We start from the raw sequence: 18,683 nt of genomic DNA, 5'->3' as shown, positions 1-18,683 counted from the left end.
AAGTGAGAATTAGCCTGAACCGTAACAAGTACCGTCTTTAAAGCACTACAATTCCCACGGAAGGAGAAAAGGAGGCATAACTTTCAGGACACATGAAAAAGAAATTCGTTCACCGCAGGATTCAACTGTGTATCTGTCAAACACAAATATGACTGACGGGACGTAAGTATTTTTGTTTCATTTGACGGATAATGTCGCCAAAACTACTTGCTTTCAGCGTTTTTCCTTAGAAATAATAATGTGAACGCGACGTTTAGCATGTAAGCTATTTCACTGAACTTACGAACTTGTTCTACAGTGATTTAGGCAACAAAATGGACCCATTTAACTTTAGTGAAATGTGCATTAAAATGAGACCGTCATTGTGTGAGGCGAGTCGACGTTTCAGGTGAATTTCTTGGATAACCTGTAATAAATTGGCTGTTTTGTCTTTAAGAGGAAATCACATTCAGATTAGACAACCAGCCGTATAAATATGCTTATAATTAATTGAATGTATACAACGCATTAGTGGAAAATAGCACGTTCACTTGAGTGCCTTGAGTCACTTTCTTCGGGAAAATATTGTTATTAAAAATTATGTCACAGCTGCTGTTACTGCTAGACTCAATTCTACAATAAAAAAAGCTCAGGTTTTATATTGTCCTAGAATTAAATGGCTCACTTAAAAGCAATTATCCTGGGAGAAGAACACAAATTGTTTGAGCAATAGACATCCAAATATATATAGAAATGTACTGAGGTTGTCTCACTTCCAATAATGAAGTATAATGCAATACAAGACATCAAAAACACGAAGATGAATCAACACCTCAGCCACTGCTAACAATATAGACCCATTGTTAGCTTCACAAAAGCAATGTTTTATTAGGTTGCAATATATTGTATGTCATGTTCTCCTTGAATGAATAGCCAAGACTTCGTAGTAGCCTGCATATTTTCTAGAAGTCCAAGAATCCAATATTTTACGAGTCATGATGTCTCACATTCAGATATTTGCTTGTAGGCTCCTGCGGAGGCGAGGGGGGCCATACAGGACGGAGCCAGCCACAGACCTGAGCCGCTGGCGGCTGACTAATGCAGAGGGCAGGCAGACCTGGCGCTATGTGGAAGACCAGGACACCCCAGACCGAGAGCAGACGATGCTGGAAGCCCATTCTCTGGGGTTGGACACGGTAAGCTTTCACATGTTTGTTTCATTGTCCTAGCAAAAACAATTCTTAATGTGTGTTTGTTACTCATTCGCTAATTTATACATTGCACTCTGTGTAATTCTCTCTGGACCGTTTGAACAACAGTATAAAACAGACACACTAAATGATGGTTTACTGTGGGAATAATGAATGATGATTTATTTGTGGTCCTGGAGATACATTAACATGCAAGGAACTAATGGACTACTTAGACTTACTGATTCCTATGTATGGAAACTGACAGATTAAAATCTTTTAGCTGTAATCAAAGTGGCTGTAGACCCCTAGAATGCATGACATTTGTATGGTGTTCATTTCTAATCACTAATTCTCTCCACAGAGTATGTTTGTGTCAGGCTCCGAATCTGCACACACAGCTGTAGATGCAGCTCTGAAAGGTATGCACTTCTACAGCCACCTCCAGGCCGAGGACGGTCACTGGGCGGGGGACTATGGCGGACCTCTCTTCCTGCTCCCAGGTAAGCCAAATGCACCTGTAATCTGCCAGGTGCCAAAGAAATTACCTGAATGCTTCCTCTCTTTTTTTATCTGTGAAACTGGTGAAAAAACATAATTTTGGCTAGTGTATTTTATTTGTTGGTGTGTTTGTTGTTGTAATTCTCATTTTGGCCACAAGAGGCGTAAGTGCACCACTTCTCTATGTTCTGAATAGCACTAAAAGCATTCATGATTTGACAGATGTTGGTGAAAAGAGGATGACACCAGCGTTTTGTACATATTCTTGTGTGACTGCGTGGGCGTCCATCACATGTTTTAGGTCTCCTGATCACATGCCACGTGGCTAAGATCCCTCTACCTGAAGCGTGGAAGAAAGAGATGGTGAGGTACCTGCGCTCCGTGCAGCTGTCAGATGGAGGCTGGGGTCTGTAAGTCAGTAGCACACTGTTTTTAATCTTACATGACCACAAAGATCATATCAACCATATACTAATGTGTGTATTTTTGTCATATTGATCAGAAATGATAGGGTTAGTATTTGTAGTGAAACTTAATATTACGATACAAGCATTTACATACAGGAGAACTCGTGTAGTTGTGTCTATTTGTCGCCACCACTGCAATATATTTTAAGGAGAAATGTCTGAAAATGCCTGAAATATTGCTAATGGCAGCATCGTGGATTTGTTTTGTTTTTCTTCAGACATATTGAAGATAAATCTACCGTCTTTGGCACAGCTCTGAGTTACATCTCGTTAAGGATCCTGGGAGTAGATCCTGATGATCCAGATATGGTTCGAGCCAGGAACAACCTGCATAGCAAAGGTGGGAAAGATTAAGTTGAAATAGTCCCTAGAAAATTAAACGTCCGTTACTGTTGTATTATTATTTTGCATACTGAAGCTGTCTGTGTTTTTATTTTTCACAGGTGGTGCTGTGGGGATTCCCTCATGGGGTAAATTCTGGTTGGCCATTTTAAATGTCTACAGTTGGGAGGGAATGAACACACTGCTACCAGAGATGTGGTAAGTTCTCATTATCTCTCCTTCTACCCATCAAGTGCACTGAAAATGCATCAGGATGCCAGCGGGGGTTTACAGTAAATACAATTATTCTTCCGATGTTTTTATTTCTTCCAGGTTGTTTCCCACCTGGATGCCAGCCCACCCCTCTACCCTGTGGTGTCACTGCCGCCAGGTCTACCTCCCCATGAGCTACTGTTATGCTGTGAGACTGGCTGCAGAGGAAGACTCCCTGGTCCTCAGCCTCAGACAGGTGCCGAAACCATCTTATCCCTTAAGGGGGTGTGAGGGGAGAGGGTTTGGTTGGTTTGTTGTGTGCTTACCACCATAAACTGAATGAAGATAATATGTTCTAATATTGTGAGGTGAGATTATCTTTCTCCTTTCCAAAAAGAAGCCCAATAACCAAAGATACTTGATTTACAGTGATATAAAACAGAGAAAACTGCCATTCTTGAGAAGCTGGCACCAGTAAATAGTTGTTCTATAAATGACTAAAATGTTTAATTTCCTGTTGAAGTTATTCGATAATATATTACTCAAGTAAATGTTTCTACATGATTTTATGTAGGAGTATCAAGGGCTGGAATCCTACTTTTCTGTGATCCACCTTTAAACTATGCAGAGGGATCAGCCCAATATGATTTTTCTTTTATCTTGACAGACTGAAATGAGATATGAAGCATTTCTTCTTTAGAGATAAGATAAACATAACCCTGCTATGTTTCTACATTATGCATAACCAAATGTTGTCTCACTCTTGGTTTTCTAGGAGCTGTATGTCCAAGACTATGCCACCATTAACTGGCCGGCTCAGAGGAACAATGTTGCCGCATGTGACATGTACACGCCTCACAGCACACTGCTCACCGTCGCCTACAGTAAGTTATATACAACACACTAAGCACCACGATGATGAATCCCCTCCAGGAAACTCTGGATAAATAAATGTGTTATGAAATCACAACGACAGTTTGTAGCTGTGATTCAACACTTTTGACCTTAATGTCGATGACACACATGTTTTTTCACAGATTACAGATTAGCAATGCAGTCAAGTGAGACACAATACACAGAAGAAAAACATGAGCCGCTTCCCTAGCAACAGGATTATTTTTACAATGGTGAAAAGAAATGTCGTTGGAGTTCCCCTAAAAAGTTGCTCTACAAATCACCCCCGTAACCTTGTGACTCCGTTGCCCTGCAGTGGTGATGAATGTGTACGAAGCCCACCACAGCACCATACTGAGGGGAAAGGCCGTCCAAGAACTGTTTGAACACATCCAGGCTGACGACCGCTTCACTAAATGTATCAGCATCGGCCCGGTAGTGTACACACAGATATAAGTGTATTAGATATATATATGCTCGACACAGAGTATAAAAAATACTACAGCTTATCTCTAACATTTTCATATTTTCATGTTTAAACTGACACTGTTAAAGAAATAGAGTGGTGAAGTATCGGCATTTGTCTTTAGATCTCCAAGACTATCAACATGCTGGTTCGCTGGTATGTGGATGGGCCCTCCTCTCCGGTCTTTCAGGAGCATGTGTCCAGGATCCCAGACTACCTCTGGTCAGTCAGCCGGTCTATAACAATTTATAACGTCTGTTCCATCACTAAGAACCGTAACACCAGATAAACTAACAATAAACCTTCTGTGTTCCAGGTTGGGATTAGATGGAATGAAAATGCAGGTGAGAATTTGTTCCCTGCTCCTTTTGTATGTTGAGTGTGTGACAGTACACAGTTGTACAGATTTAGTCGTCAGTTTTAAGGTGTACAATGTTAAATCACAAGTGTGTTAACCTTAAGACTCAGGAGCTCTGAGTAGAAATATGGCTTTTTTGCAAAGAAAGTTGCCGTTTATGATGCAAATATAGACTTTAAATAAAATCTACATTTCACCTTTCAATTATATTCTTTCAGTTGACTTGCTGGTTCCATACTTTGAGCACTTTGTCTTGTTTTTGTTGTCCACAGGGGACCAATGGATCTCAGCTCTGGGATACTTGTTTTGCTGTACAGGCTTTCCTTGAGGTAACACAAACATGACCACTCCTGTTTTCATTGTTGTCAATGCAAGTGAGCATGCAGGCATGTATTACCTGGTTGAGGGCAACCAACAAGGGATATTAGGTTTTTAATCAGCCTGAGACTCAAATATTCTTACTCTGGATATGTTTTAAGATGATTAAAGTATTGTTATGTGGGTGAAGTGGCTCCGGTATCAAGTAGCCGTTGCCTGAACAGCAGTGGGCCCTGTATTGACCCCTGTGGGACTCCAGATATCAATTCAACTTTAAGAGAGAGAACATTTTCAAGAGACACTGAAAACTTGAAAAGTTGTCCCACTCAAATCTAATATTACTATAATAGAAATGTTTCTATTGTCACTATGTACTCATAAAATCATTGGTCACCTTAAGCTGTTTTCAGCACTGTTGTTGGCATAGAATCGTGATTGTATTGTCTACATGTACTTTATAGCAGTAACTTATTATAATTCAATGTTATGTTGGGGTCTTTCAGGCAGGAGCCCAAGATAACTCCAGACTAGCCGAGTGCCTCCGAGATGCCCATCAGTTTCTCACCATCACACAGGTACCACCAACATTTCAGTTACACTATATTCATTACCGAGCAGGAGTAAAACACATACAAGTATTTTTGGAAGCTTTGAGCATCACAAGCAGAGTGCCATATAGTTTAATTATATTCAACTGAAGGCTGAAATCTCTAACACTCAGCAACTCTAGATTGATAAATGTCTGAGTTTGACGGTAAGTAATTTTCGGTTAATGTTGCAAAATGAATTCATACCACGAAAGATTCATCACTTGACATGACTGAGTCTGTCTGTCACTCCACTCAACCAAGAAAATGTAGGTTATGCAAAGAACTGGCAACCCATTGAGGGTGCCTGCGCTTCGAGCAACAGCTGTGTTGTGATGTGAATGCAATGGAAGGGGGTGCGCGAGTGCGACATCTAGTGGCTGGATGTTATCAATGTTCTCGATAGCACCTTTAAGATTCTGTTTTTCACAACCGGAGACATTCAGCTAAGATCAAAGAAGTGTAATACGTACTGCTTTCTGATGCCAGACTCGTTTTTCAACTCAAACAGATTCCTGAGAATCCTCCTGAGTACAAGAAGTACTACAGACAGATGAACAAGGTAAAAGTAATATGAAACAAGAACCACTTTTCATCACTTTAATTAAATTATTGTGAATTTTAATAAAAGACTCAAATGCTTTTGTCAAGGAAGGCAAAAATGGCCTCTGAAAAAAGTTAATTTCTTTGGTTGTCGGCATGCGAGTGTATCCGTGTGTCATCCCTGCTTTCTTTCTGTTCAGGGAGGCTTCCCCTTCAGTACCCGTGACTGTGGTTGGATCGTGGCTGACTGCACAGCGGAGGGCCTGAAGTCAGTGATGCTGCTGCAGGAGCTTTGTCCCTCCATCGGCCAGCACGTCCCCTCAGAGCGCCTGTATGATGCTGTCAATGTGGTGAGTCTGCAGTGAATAAATAAAGTACTTTTGGTAGTGTAATTACCAGAAGTTATATTTTGATATCACTGGTTTACAGGAATAGTTGTTGCACTTTCTCGAGAGTTTTGCATGATGATTTATATCTGCCCATAAATGTGAAACTACAGCCAGAAGTAAAGTTAGCTTAGCTTAGCACTAAGACTGGAAACGGTTGCATTATTTCCCATTTGTTTAATCCATACACAAACTGATGTCGGACTGCAATCCAAACCGAGACCACACACATATTCTGCCTTCTGTACACCAGCTCCTTCATGTGTCCATCTTGTCCTCGTAGTTGCTGAGCATGAGAAACTCTGACGGTGGATTTGCCACATATGAAACTAAGAGAGGAGGGAGACTCCTGGAGCTGCTCAACCCCTCCGAGGTGTTTGGTAGGTGATGCCAAACACAATACTGTCAGAAGCAATTTAATTCAGTTCACTGGCAGGTAGCTTCAGTCTTTCATTCTACTTTATGTTATACAACATTGTGGTGATCTATTATTGTTATCCTTATTAGATATCATTCTAAGTCTATGGCTGACAATTAACAAAGAGGCATGACACAAAGGTCACAGAGTTGATTTCTTTTATATCCCAGTAAGGTTCACATCATTCTAACAGCATGATGAAAGCTGGTGCATGATACAGCTTGCTGCTCAGTGCCCCCGCTGACAGGACTACCAGTGTTACACAACCTGCAAATATGCACATGTGAAAAAGGGAAGCTGACATTTCAACAGAGGAAGACTGGAAACCTTTTTCCATTACACTCTCGATATGTTGCAATATTATTGTCTTTTAATACTGAAGGGCAAAGAGAGAGTTTCCCTGTTAAAGACGATGCAATGTGTTGCTTAATGTGATCAAGTTTGTTACTAACACAGCGCTTTGTTGCACACACACAGGTGACATCATGATAGATTACACCTATGTGGAGTGTACCTCCGCAGCAATGCAGGCTCTGAGGCATTTCCAGAAGGCCTACCCTGAACACCGTGCTGAGGAGATAAGGTATACTCCACACATATATTAGCTTAAAATAATGAATGGCACAGAAACATCTGACTAATCTGATGATGAAACATGCATAAAGCTAACTCCAACCTGAGATGGTACCTAAGAGATTGAGTTTTTGTTGTTGTTGTTGTTCTCAGGTCCACTCTAAGAGAAGGACTGGAGTACTGCAGGAAGATACAGAGGCCCGACGGATCCTGGGAAGGGTGGGACTACACTTGCTTTTTCCTCTTCCTGACATCCTGCCCAATTGGCATGTCGAGTTTATTGGGAAATAATCCTTCTGTGTTTATGCTCAGGTCCTGGGGAGTGTGCTTCACTTACGGAATATGGTTTGGCCTTGAAGCCTTCGCTTGTATGGGTCACGCCTACGACGATGAGTAAGACAAGTTTTACACTGAACCATGAAGACCTTTTCTTTTACCATCAGCAACACTGTGCTCCTTAATGGGCGACAAAGAATTCCAATGTTATTTCCACGGCCCAGGAATGTTCAATCAGTATTTCATGAGCTACTCTCTCTCAAGTCCCAAACTGTTGATGTCAATAGACAGGATGTTTGTTTATTATACCCACATAAGCTTTATCCTATTTTTGTCAGTTATTATACAGGAAATGTACCAATATACTCAGAAGATTCCCCTGCATGATCTCAGCTTTCCCCATTGTTAATTTTCTATGGCATCACACATTTGAGTTTGATTTGGGAGGGAGTTGTTAACGTTTATTTAAATTTCTGGACTGACTTTGACCATGGGAATAACAGGTATTGATTTTGTAAATAGACGTAGTTCCCCCTTTAACTTGCCAAGCCACGCAGGACATCCATGGACTACTAACCTACATACGTAACCCCCCTGCACGCTGTCTGTTAACCAGGGACGTGTGTGTCGAGGTGCACAAAGCCTGCCAGTTCCTGCTGGACCATCAGATGCCGGACGGAGGCTGGGGGGAAGACTTTGAGTCGTGCGAGCAGCGGCGCTACATCCAGAGCAGCAGCGCTCAGATCCACAACACCTGCTGGGCTCTGCTCGGCCTCATGGCTGTCAGGTAAGGCGGCCCTCAACTCAAAGGATCACAATGCAACTGGATATGATGGGATCGGGTTTGGCAAATTTGCATATGCGAGTTGGTCTCGGTCACAGCAGAGCTCCAGTGTTTATTTTAGTTGCGTGTCCTGTATTTAGATAATTCCTGTATTTGCTTTTGTGCCGTTTATTCACCCGACAACAAAAGGAACTTTCAGTTGATAGTAAATTAAATCTAAAAAAACTGCAGCTGTACAATATCCTGAGGGATTAATAATGTTTTATTCTTATGATAATTGAACTGAACCAAATCCAAACCACATTCTCATCAAGTCTTGTGTGCATGAAAAGGCATCCTGACAGGCGGGCCATCGAGAGAGGAGTGCAGCTGCTGATTGACAAGCAACTGCCCAACGGAGACTGGCCTCAGGTGAGAACTATATCTTATTATATGGAAAGCTTACGGCGCCAATATTACAACTCAACATCCAGTATGAAACATAATGTGAGCCTTGATATGTGCTGTTCTGTGCTTCCCCTGCTCAGGAGAATATCGCGGGTGTGTTCAACAAGAGCTGTGCTATCAGCTACACCTCCTACAGGAATGTCTTCACAGTCTGGACCCTCGGCCGCTTCGCTTCACTTTACCCCAGCAGTCCGTTGGCCGGCAAGGTCAAGCTGTGAAGACTTTTAAAAAGGTTCATCAGACTTTAAGAATAAAAAAAAAAACGAATGTCACAGTCAACAACCACGAAGGTGTGTCCTCTTTTTGTGGGTGACACACGAACTGAACTGATGTAGTAATAAGTGTGTATGAAATGCAGTCAGCCTAGATATGATGCACAATGTCTAGGTGTAGACCTCTATGAACGTTTGAACACTTCAGCTGTGTTTTCAGATTTGAATCACTTAAAGTAAGACAGTAAGTTGCATTTCATTCTTGGAATTACTTTCTGTGTTGACATTCCATCACGACTCGTCCAGCAGAGCTACTCCCTCCGAACATGCTGTGAGAACCTGCTGCTATTCAAGACAGCCAGTTACTAGTGCTCTGGTTTGTTGAGTGAAGTAATACATTTATGTCCATGTTGCCTTATAAAGCTGCCTCTTCTCTACCATTTAGAATAAATATAAATCATTTTTTATGGGTATATCTTGACTGGACGTGTCTTCATTGAATGTGCTTGGACAAGTTGTTGCTTCATGTTGGTTTGTGCTCAGCCAAATATCAAACACTGAGCACATACTGTATGGAAATTATTCTATTTAGAAAAAAAGGAAATCCTCACAACACATGGGGCTTATCAGTGAGGATTTTTATTGTATTAAAAAGACCAAATGAGACCCAACAAATGCAGCCTAGGTATCGAAATACTACTTTTTGACACCCAGTATATGATCAGTGATGCCCCATGTTGTTTTAACCTTTATACAAAGGAGGAAATTGGCAGAGTGCATACATTTTTTTTCTCCAGCAGTGCATCTGCACCACCTCCGACTTCATTGGAAATTGTTTCATTGTTAGTTTAGTGTACAGCATTACAGTTGCTGGAGGGAAAGAAGCAGCAATGATTCAAACCTTGCAACCTTTCAGTCTACATTTTTTGACCTTTAGGTGCAGATTGTGAACGTTTTGTCACCTTTTGCACTGGTAATAATATACGATATGTTGTCAAAGTTAGTGATCTGGCATATCAACAGTTTCTATATGAGTCTGGGCTCTGCTGTTTATTATACCCTGGTTTATTTTGTGCAGAACAAACTAGTTACCAAAGCTCCAGATCTTTGCCCTTTGACCAATATTGCTCTCTCTGACACACCAGATTTTTGAACGTGGCGTGGTCATGAGGAATGTTTTCTTTTTAGATTTTATTGAATGGAAGGTGTGTGTGAATGTTCTCAATCTATAATTACATATGGCTTCAAATACCATGGAGGTGTGTTTATTTGTATACCTGAGGTGCATGGCCTGCAAAACACAACGCAAGACAAGACTATGTAACTGGTTGAGCCAGAACTTTCTATTGTTTGTTCAGAGGCTCGAGTGTGATTAGATGCTGATAAGAAAACCGGTCGACAATGACGCATGAATGACTGCTCTGCTGGATCAGATTGTCGTTGAGTACCTGAGTGTTATTACTTCTTTTAAGGTAGTATTGTTGGAGGAGGACAGACTTTAATCTTAAAATTTAAAGTACATTCGTTGACATGTATTGAAATATTCATGTGGATATGTTTAAAAACACATTAAACTCAAAAACACATTCATGATTTGACTCCATCAAGTCTTAACCTGAGGATTGAGATGTGATTCCTGGATGACGTCCGAGTCACTTGACATGTGACACTTGACTAATGCTTGACTGACTTGAATCGCTACTAAGTGTTCAAACAGTAAGATATAAATGTCCCCACTGTGGGACTAATAAAGGATTATCTTATGTGTTGCATTTACTTCATATATACGACTTTTCTCTGTCTTTTTTATTCTGTGGCGACATAAAGTTTTCTCCCAGGATTCAAAGTAACTCAGGAAAAGTAACTGATATACAAATGGTCATTTTGTGGGTGAAGTATTCCTTTCAGGATTTGACATGAAACTGTAGAAGTGACACTGAGAGTCTGAGGCCTGCGGCGAGTTGACTCTCGACTACTTCTACTTCTGAGATTTAGGTCCGAACTAAGACTTCATTCTCAGGATTCTGACGTTGAACTAAAAAGTTTTGTCCCCTGATGAAATATTTCAAACAAACTGGCTTGTCAAACACCTAGTGGAACGAAAGAATTTGAAACAAACGCATCGGGTTGCATGTTGTGTGTTTGTGTGCCTTAGACTCATTCCTAGCTGTCAACATCTCAGAATGTTCAAAACAGCAAAGTACTAAATACAATGTATTCGCTATTTCATCACATTTGCAATATCCTTATTGTGTACATAGCTGTATGATACACACTGCCACTCACATGCTGTACACTGATACTATCATCTTTTCTGATGAAGGTGCTGTTACTGCCCTGGTCTGACGGACAGCTTCAGCTTCAGGTGTGGCTGCACATAAAAGGAGCAGCACATAAAACGGCAGCTGTGTCGACGGATCCATCCAGCACGGCACAGTAAGGTCACCTCTCAAACTTTACTGATCATCTTTATCTGAAAACCCCTTTTTTATTGCAGCAAAGGCTTTACAGTTGCATTTGGATGTTTTGAATAGTTCATTGTCATCTCAGTTGTTTTTTTACATTTTTATCTTATGTGAATTGCCTGCAGGAGAGCTTTGGGAAATGTCTGGACGAGGTAAATAACCGCTGCTTTTTGTTCATCCTTTCCTCTTTCTTCCAAATGTATTGAATGTGTACTACATAATTGAAATTCACATTTACTTAACATTTTTAAATATATTTATACGATATTCCAGGGCACTGTCATGGAGGTGGAGGTCATGGACATAAACATAAACATAAGCATGGCCATGGCCACGGCCACAAGCATGGCCATGGCCACGGCCACAAGCCTGGCCCTCGACAGGGTCCTGGGGGCAAGTGCAAGCGCCGACACAGGCCTGGCCACAAGCATCTCAAGTGTCATAAGAAAGGAAAGGACAGTCACGGGGTAAGATTCGGTGTTCAGTTTGTTCACAACAGGACGTTTTCTTCCGTTATAACAAATATATATACGGTAGCCATATCAGGAAAATAGCGGGTTCATGGTAATATCAATTTCCAAAACTTTCTCCATTTCTTCTTGAAAGGAAAATTATTTCTATTCCAAAATTGTCTTGAGCAGTCCCAAAATAGACCATACCACAGTTTCTGCAGCACTTTTTTGGAAGAATTGTGTTTCAAGAGAAAGTCAGCAGGTTCCTTCATGGCCTTATTTTAACTTTAGTCACATTCCTTTCATAGCTGCCTCTAAAGCCCTGTGACACGTAGAAAATGTGTTTGTCAATACTGTATTCCGCTGTGGTTGCCGTTGTCCTTTGTTATGCAGAGTGTTGTCTGACTGGACAGGGGCGCCGCTAGGGATTTTGGGCCCCATGAAAAGAATCTTTACAGGGCCCCCCAACACAGCTGCAAATTTTTTTGATGCTATTTTACATACAATCTGTGGCGCTGTGTGACACCGCCGGTGCGCTACCTGCAGCTGATCCAGTGGACTGAACCATTTTACGTAAATAGAGGGGGGGAAGGGGGGGCCCTGCAGGCGTTGATGTTTCCAAAACAAATAAAGTTATTGTTACCAGGACATGGAAAATAAAACATTTGTGATTATATGTTAGTTAATAACTTAGTGTCATTATTTTTTCTGTATTATAATTTCATCATCATTAGGGGCCTTTCTGGGCCCCCCTCAATCATGGGCCCCTAGAATCCGTCTCCTTTAGCCCCCCTTTTCGGCGCCCCTGTGTGTGGAGCATTTTTGTAATTATTTTTGGTTGGTCATCTTATCTTATATGATCCCAGATCTTTTTTGTGATATAGTGTGTAACTGGCAGAAATCTATATAAGTCACTCGAGGGTAAGGAAAACTTGTCAATAAAAGTATTTTTTTCCAAAAGTGAAAACTGATTGGCACGACTTTTATGAAGAACTGAATGATAAGCTGTCATCCCTGATTGAATCATTTTGCTTGTTTTCTATATCCGTGCAGTATTCCAGCAGCTCCTGCAGCAGCAGCAGCAGCAGTAGCAGCAGCAGCAGTAGCAGCAGTGACTCTGAATAGATGACAATTCCTTGGAAAAGAAACAAGACAAGTCATCACCTGTAATCTTAAAATTTGCATATAACCTGAAAAATGACTCTGCAACTCAACTTTCTTCTCCAAACACACTGATTGTGGCTTTGTATGATGGTAATAAAGTGGAAAACAGAGAGGATTCTCTCTACAAAACCTCCGTTGTTCTTTCTTGTGACTGTCGGGACATTTCTGTGGGTTTTTTCTCTGAAGACACTGTATTCAGGTCAGCCTGCTGATTTGGTGAAGGCTGTGTTGGCTTTTCGTAAGTCTTACAATAAGTACATTTGTCAAAAAGACTCTGGTGGAGTTTCTAAAAAAAAAAAGATGAAACAATCTATGTAACTCTGATGCAGGATTATTGCCATTATTGATTATCTGGTGCCACGTGGTGACAAAAATATATTATTAGTTACATGATAAATAATAGCAAAGAAAGTGTATATTCACACAAAGCAAACATTGCATTGTCAGTGGTGGGAGTTTAGGCTCTGCCCTTTAAGACGGCCATTGGCAGTGTTTCTAGTTGAGGTGTGGCTTCATATAAAGGCAGAGTTAGCCGACTGCAGTGCCTGTGGATCTGCACTCCAGCACGCAGTAAGTTCACAATCTAGGCATAAGTACCGTGTGTGTGTGTGTGTGTGTTGATCATCTTGCTTACATGCATGTCTTTGTCAACTGTATTGCATTATCTTATGATTGTGTGTTATTCATTGAGACTTATCGTAGTAGGGAAAGAGTACTGAAATATTCTACTCAAGTAAAAGTTCTATTACTTTAATGAAATTTGACAAGTACAAGTCAAATTACCAGTCTAAACGTGTACTCAACTAAAAGTAAAAAGCAGCTTGTTTAAAATGTACTTAAAGTAAAGGTTATGTAGTTGCTAAACCTTCCTAAGTAAAAGTGATTTTAGATTTTAAAAACAAGTGCACAATAAAACTACTCAATTACAGTAATGTGAGTAAATGATTTACTGAGTAAACACATTTGTTACTTTCCACCTCTGCCTCGACTGAATGTTTTGAAACAGTTTACAAAACTTGAAAATCCAGCTTGTGCTAGTAACTTTTAACCAGAGTGACCAGTTTGAGCTATTCTTATTTGTTTTTTTACAACTGCACAACTTCTATTCTTACAAGTTATTATCTCAAACTCTCAAACCAGTTACCAGTTTTCACCAGGACCTGCAAAAAGACTTACCAGTTACCAGTTCCTATTGGTGAATCCAGCACCTGCTAAGATTGACCAGCTCGTAGAAACTATTGTTTACAGTTTCTTATAAAGGACGTGCTATACCTTTGTTGTGCCTCAAATCTGACCACTGACACCAGCATGGTCTGCCACCTGATCACCAGTTAAACCAGCTTGAAACAAACTGGCCCATGAGGGGAATCCAGCAAGGCCACCTAATGACTGGTGTACGTTCAAAGCTCGGTTCTGGATTTTCCAAGGTGGACTGCAGTTGCTTTCTTTCTGTTTTCTAATTGATTTGCTTATGTTAAGAGGAAATTTGTGTTCTTTCAGTTTCAGGGTTTGGATCTGGAATTTTGAGATGTTCGGGAATAACAGAGGTAAATCACTTTCTTACTCTGTCTCTTTCAAGTGTTTCCAAACGGAATGAGAAAATGATAAGCCCCACCCCTTTTGTTTGGTTAGGAAACCAGAATCCCTCTGGCTGTCATCCTTCGCCAGGAGGATACTTTCCTCAGCCCTGCCCTCCTCAGCCATGTGGTCCACCTGTGCACTATCCTGTAGCCCCACCTTGTGGAGGGGGTGAACCTGGCTATGGTCCTGATGGGTATGGACATGGGCACGGGCATGATCATGGGCATGGGCATGGTCATGGGCATGGGCATGATCATGGGCATGATCATGGGCATGGTCATGGGCATGATCATCATGGTCATGGGCATGGGCATGATCATGGGCATGGTCATGGGCATGATCATGGGCATGGTCATGGGCATGATCATCATGGGCATGGGCATGATCATGGGCATGGTCATGGGCATGGTCATGATCATGGGCATGGTCATGATCATGGGCATGGGTGTGAACCTGGCTATGGTTCTGATGGGTACGGACATGGGCATGATCATGGTCATGGGCGTGGTCGTGGTCGAGGTCGTGGTCATGGGCACGGACATCACGGACATGGGCACGGGCATCACGGACATGGTCACGGCCACAGACACCATCATGGTCACATGCATGGCCATTGCCACAAGAAAGGAAAGCAGTGTCACGGGGTAAGACCCAGTTGATTTATTGATCAATGTAAAGTACAAATCATGAAATCTCTATTGTACCAACTGCATCGCAGTCACAGATCACCAGAGTAATCAGACATTTTTATATGGATCAATGGATCAGCTCTCTTCAGCTCTACAAACCAACTATACTTCTGGTTCAGGTTTAAGATTTAATGGAAGACCCAGAAATACATTCATCATCCAAAGGCATCCTCATGAAACTAAATTAATTATTCACTCGTCGCTTTATTAATCAGCGTTGTTGAGTGTATCATTCAATTATAAATGCATAACTAAAGGAAGTCCTCATTACTAAATGAAATGACACTGTGTGTTTCCCCTGTAGTCTTCCAGCAGCTCCTGCAGCAGCGACTCCGACTAGACGAAGGATGTCTGGAAAGAATGTTAAGCCAATACATCTTATAGTGAAGAGCATGCGAAGCTCTGCTCCCGGACTCTCTTCTGATTGGTTACCAGCAGTGTTGCTTATTTGAAAAGGACTGTTACAACAGTGCAATGTGGTGTATGCTTTTGATTTGTTAGATAGTGATCATGTGGTTCCCTGATAAAACACACAAGTATTGTTTCTGTTGATCATAAAAACAAGTCATCCCTACAATGTCCCTGCCTCTTTATTTCTTTAGACCTCATGGTTTCTTATTACATCTCGTTGTGTTTGTCTATCAATGTGTTTTCATTTATTATCTTTATTTACCCAGGGAGCGTTGAATTAAGACCTTTGTGCAGCTGTTTTCCAGGAATTGTTACACACCCCGCCGCTCCCGAGTACATTCTCATCAATCCCATTTCTATCACCTAATCACTGGGAATTTTTAATTTATGCTATTTTTGGTCTTGTTTTAGTCTTCTGTGACATGAAGATGAGTGGAATATTCGGTCAAGCAACTGCTGCTTCTGCTACTGACTTCTTCTTTTAATTTTTTTTAATTCTTTATTTAATTGAATGTGCATAACCAAGGATAACGCTTTATGGAAAAATAATAGAGTATAGAAGAGTAAGATGTTAAAACTTTTTTTTAAATTACTGTTAATTTTTAACAGGAATTTCTGTGATTTAATGTAATCTGCAAACATACATGAGCAGTGTAGGAGGAAGTATTGCTGTTCCACTTACAAGTATGAATATGATATTTGCCCAAAGAAATCACAAGATTACTGCAGTGACTTTCAAACATGCTGCACCTCTGCTTCAGCCCCAATCATGTTTCAGTGTATCAGTGTACTGGACGGTGTTCATCTATATCATGTTGGACATATTTTACTGTTATACTATTATACCCCATTAATAATAATAAGAGTGAAAAAGAGTGTTACATAAGTGCAGATCGGCTTACCAAAACAAGATCTCAAGGTTATCAACATGTTCTTACACCTAATACCCTGTAGACACACCTGTATTATGTATCTTGTGTATTTTTTTTAACGGATATTATTTTTTCTATTTTTTTAAAGTGCATCTGGTCCTCGTGCATGAATATTATACTAAAATCGAAATATATTCAAAAGTCATCTGATTTTTAAAAAGCCACAACAAAATCACAAACGTGTTTGTTTGGGTGTGTGTATCCATATCTTAGACTGTATATGGTTCATGTTGACTGTATGTTAAATATTACACACAGACTCACTCCCATTTAGGTCACAAAAAAAACTGATCTGATGGGAGTTCAGGCACTGCCCTCCCTGATGATGTGAGGCAGGTCGTACTTAAAAGGGAGCAGGAGGTGACGTCTGCTCATGTGGGTTCTGCTCTCCAGCACACAGTAAGTTCACCTCTAAGAGTCTGCAGAGGATCTCTAAGGTTTGTAGGGAGCGGTTTTATACGTCTGTTAATTTGTTTAAGTTTCTTTTTATGTTTTACTTTCAGGATCTCTAGTTTCCTCTGAGGGCTTTGAAATGTTTGGACACAACCAAGGTAAATACCACAACCAATTGCATACTTTATGATCACTTTTGGTCATTTCCTTGATGCCTGATTTCTCATTTCTCTGTATGTCCAGGAAACCAGTACCCTCCTGGTTACCCGAACCAGCCTCAGCAGATGCCGGGTGGATACCCTCAGCATCCTCAGCAGATGCCGGGTGGATACCCTCAGCATCCTCAGCAGATGCCGGGTGGGAACCCTCAGCATCCTCAGCAGATGCCGGGTGGATACCCTCAGCATCCTCCAGGCACAGGCCCACCACAACATGGACATGGACCTGGACCAGGTTATGACCATAGCCAAGGGCATGGGCAGTGCCACGGTCAGGGCCACGGTCAGGGCCACGGTCAGGGCCACGGTCAGGGCCAGGGTCAGGGCCACGGATATGGGCACGGTCAGGGCCATGGACAGGGCCATGGGCAGTGCCACGGTCAGGGCCACGGTCAGGGCCACGGATATGGGCACGGTCAGGGCCACGGACAGGGCCACGGGCAGTGCCATGGTCAGGGCCACGGGCATGGGCACAAGCACAAGAATGGTCACAAACATGGCCAATGTCATAAGAAAGGAAGGGACTGTCATGGGGTAAGATTCAATCTTTTTCTCAAATATGATGCCTTATGTGTTGGTTTTGTTTTCTCCAAAGGTTATATTTAATTTATTACTTAAATTGTGTAATATAGAACGCAGAAAAGTTTTGCAAATATGTGAACAAATCACAGGGAATCAAACGATTACCAATCTTTATTCAAGACATGAATGTCCTTTTTTTTATTCTCAAATTGAATGTATTGTAATTCGAGCTTCACGTTGGTTTCGTGCGTTGTCTTCATCTTGCCGTAGTCCTCCAGCAGCTCCTGCAGCAGCGACTCTGACTAGATGAGGATTCCTGGATGGGAGGAGAAACAAGACAAGTTGGAAAAACCTCCATCGTCCCACCATGTATCATGATCGATATGTTAACTGCCTAAACGTTACTTGACATATAATCTATAAATATATGTATGACTCTCTCAATCTCATGTGACAGGCATCCAGAATCCAACAATGCTGGATGCTTGAAAATTATTTTAGTAGAAGCTTTTATTAACATTTAATTAAATCTGATGTAAGGGCATTATTGGTTCCATGATTGTGTTAGTGAGAAAACAAATAAAGTGCTTTCTGTGTATGATGTTAATTGTGTCTCCATTCTTCTCAATTAGCTACTGTGGTTAATGTCACCAAGGAGAGCTCTTTATTTGCCCAGGGCAGGTAGATATTTGCTCAGCCACACCTCGGTCACAGCAGCACAAAACCGCTAATGCCGTCACCCTAATCTCCCTTTGATAGCCTGAGCAATCAAACACCACTTAATGTTGATATCCAACCTTGTGCATAACAAGTTCAACAGTCTGTGGGAGCAAGCATTTCTTAATATTGAACTTAGAATTTGCACAGAATATGTAGTTAGTATTGAAAGATGCATCCAGATCCCCATTTAAGTAAAATTAATT

At 41.2% G+C, this 18,683-nt stretch overlaps 3 protein-coding genes and 1 long non-coding RNA gene across 5 annotated transcripts; all 4 read left to right on the top strand.

The window, feature by feature from the left end:
• Window positions 1–144: 144 nt before the first annotated feature.
• lss (lanosterol synthase (2,3-oxidosqualene-lanosterol cyclase)) lies at window positions 145–9,372 on the top strand. Its single transcript, XM_084022240.1, has 22 exons — window positions 145–162; window positions 1,007–1,175; window positions 1,534–1,672; window positions 1,972–2,080; window positions 2,356–2,477; window positions 2,581–2,677; window positions 2,792–2,927; window positions 3,447–3,555; window positions 3,882–4,000; window positions 4,156–4,253; window positions 4,348–4,375; window positions 4,662–4,718; window positions 5,211–5,282; window positions 5,806–5,856; window positions 6,038–6,187; window positions 6,507–6,603; window positions 7,119–7,224; window positions 7,368–7,433; window positions 7,527–7,607; window positions 8,107–8,277; window positions 8,607–8,685; window positions 8,802–9,372. Exons 1-22 carry the CDS (start codon window positions 149–151, stop codon window positions 8,937–8,939), a joined length of 2,208 nt encoding a protein of 735 aa, XP_083878366.1. The 5' UTR covers window positions 145–148; the 3' UTR covers window positions 8,940–9,372.
• Window positions 9,373–11,258: 1,886 nt separating this feature from the next.
• On the top strand, window positions 11,259–14,543 carry LOC311021493. Of its 2 annotated transcripts, none has more exons than XR_014598014.1 (5): window positions 11,259–11,369; window positions 11,524–11,550; window positions 11,672–11,865; window positions 12,904–13,213; window positions 14,515–14,543. It is a non-coding gene; the product is annotated as an uncharacterized lncRNA (long non-coding RNA). The 2 variants fall into 2 exon arrangements; XR_014598015.1 differs by having other exon boundaries at window positions 11,304–11,374.
• A 107-nt stretch (window positions 14,544–14,650) lies between these two features.
• On the top strand, window positions 14,651–15,861 carry LOC311021491 (uncharacterized protein). Its single transcript, XM_084022096.1, has 2 exons — window positions 14,651–15,239; window positions 15,589–15,861. Exons 1-2 carry the CDS (start codon window positions 14,776–14,778, stop codon window positions 15,734–15,736), a joined length of 612 nt encoding a protein of 203 aa, XP_083878222.1. The 5' UTR covers window positions 14,651–14,775; the 3' UTR covers window positions 15,737–15,861.
• Window positions 15,862–17,015: 1,154 nt separating this feature from the next.
• On the top strand, window positions 17,016–18,361 carry LOC311021492 (uncharacterized protein). Its single transcript, XM_084022097.1, has 4 exons — window positions 17,016–17,026; window positions 17,131–17,178; window positions 17,264–17,772; window positions 18,031–18,361. The coding sequence occupies exons 2-4, from the start codon at window positions 17,160–17,162 to the stop codon at window positions 18,064–18,066; spliced, it is 564 nt and encodes a 187-aa protein (XP_083878223.1). The 5' UTR covers window positions 17,016–17,026; window positions 17,131–17,159; the 3' UTR covers window positions 18,067–18,361.
• Window positions 18,362–18,683: the final 322 nt, after the last annotated feature.

The sequence above is a fragment of the Eutrigla gurnardus genome (assembly GCF_963514095.1).
Source record: "Eutrigla gurnardus genome assembly, chromosome: 12".
Classification (NCBI taxonomy): domain Eukaryota; kingdom Metazoa; phylum Chordata; class Actinopteri; order Perciformes; family Triglidae; genus Eutrigla; species Eutrigla gurnardus.
The sequence above is the reverse complement of the archived record's forward strand: the minus strand, read 5'-3'. Positions and strand labels throughout refer to the sequence as shown.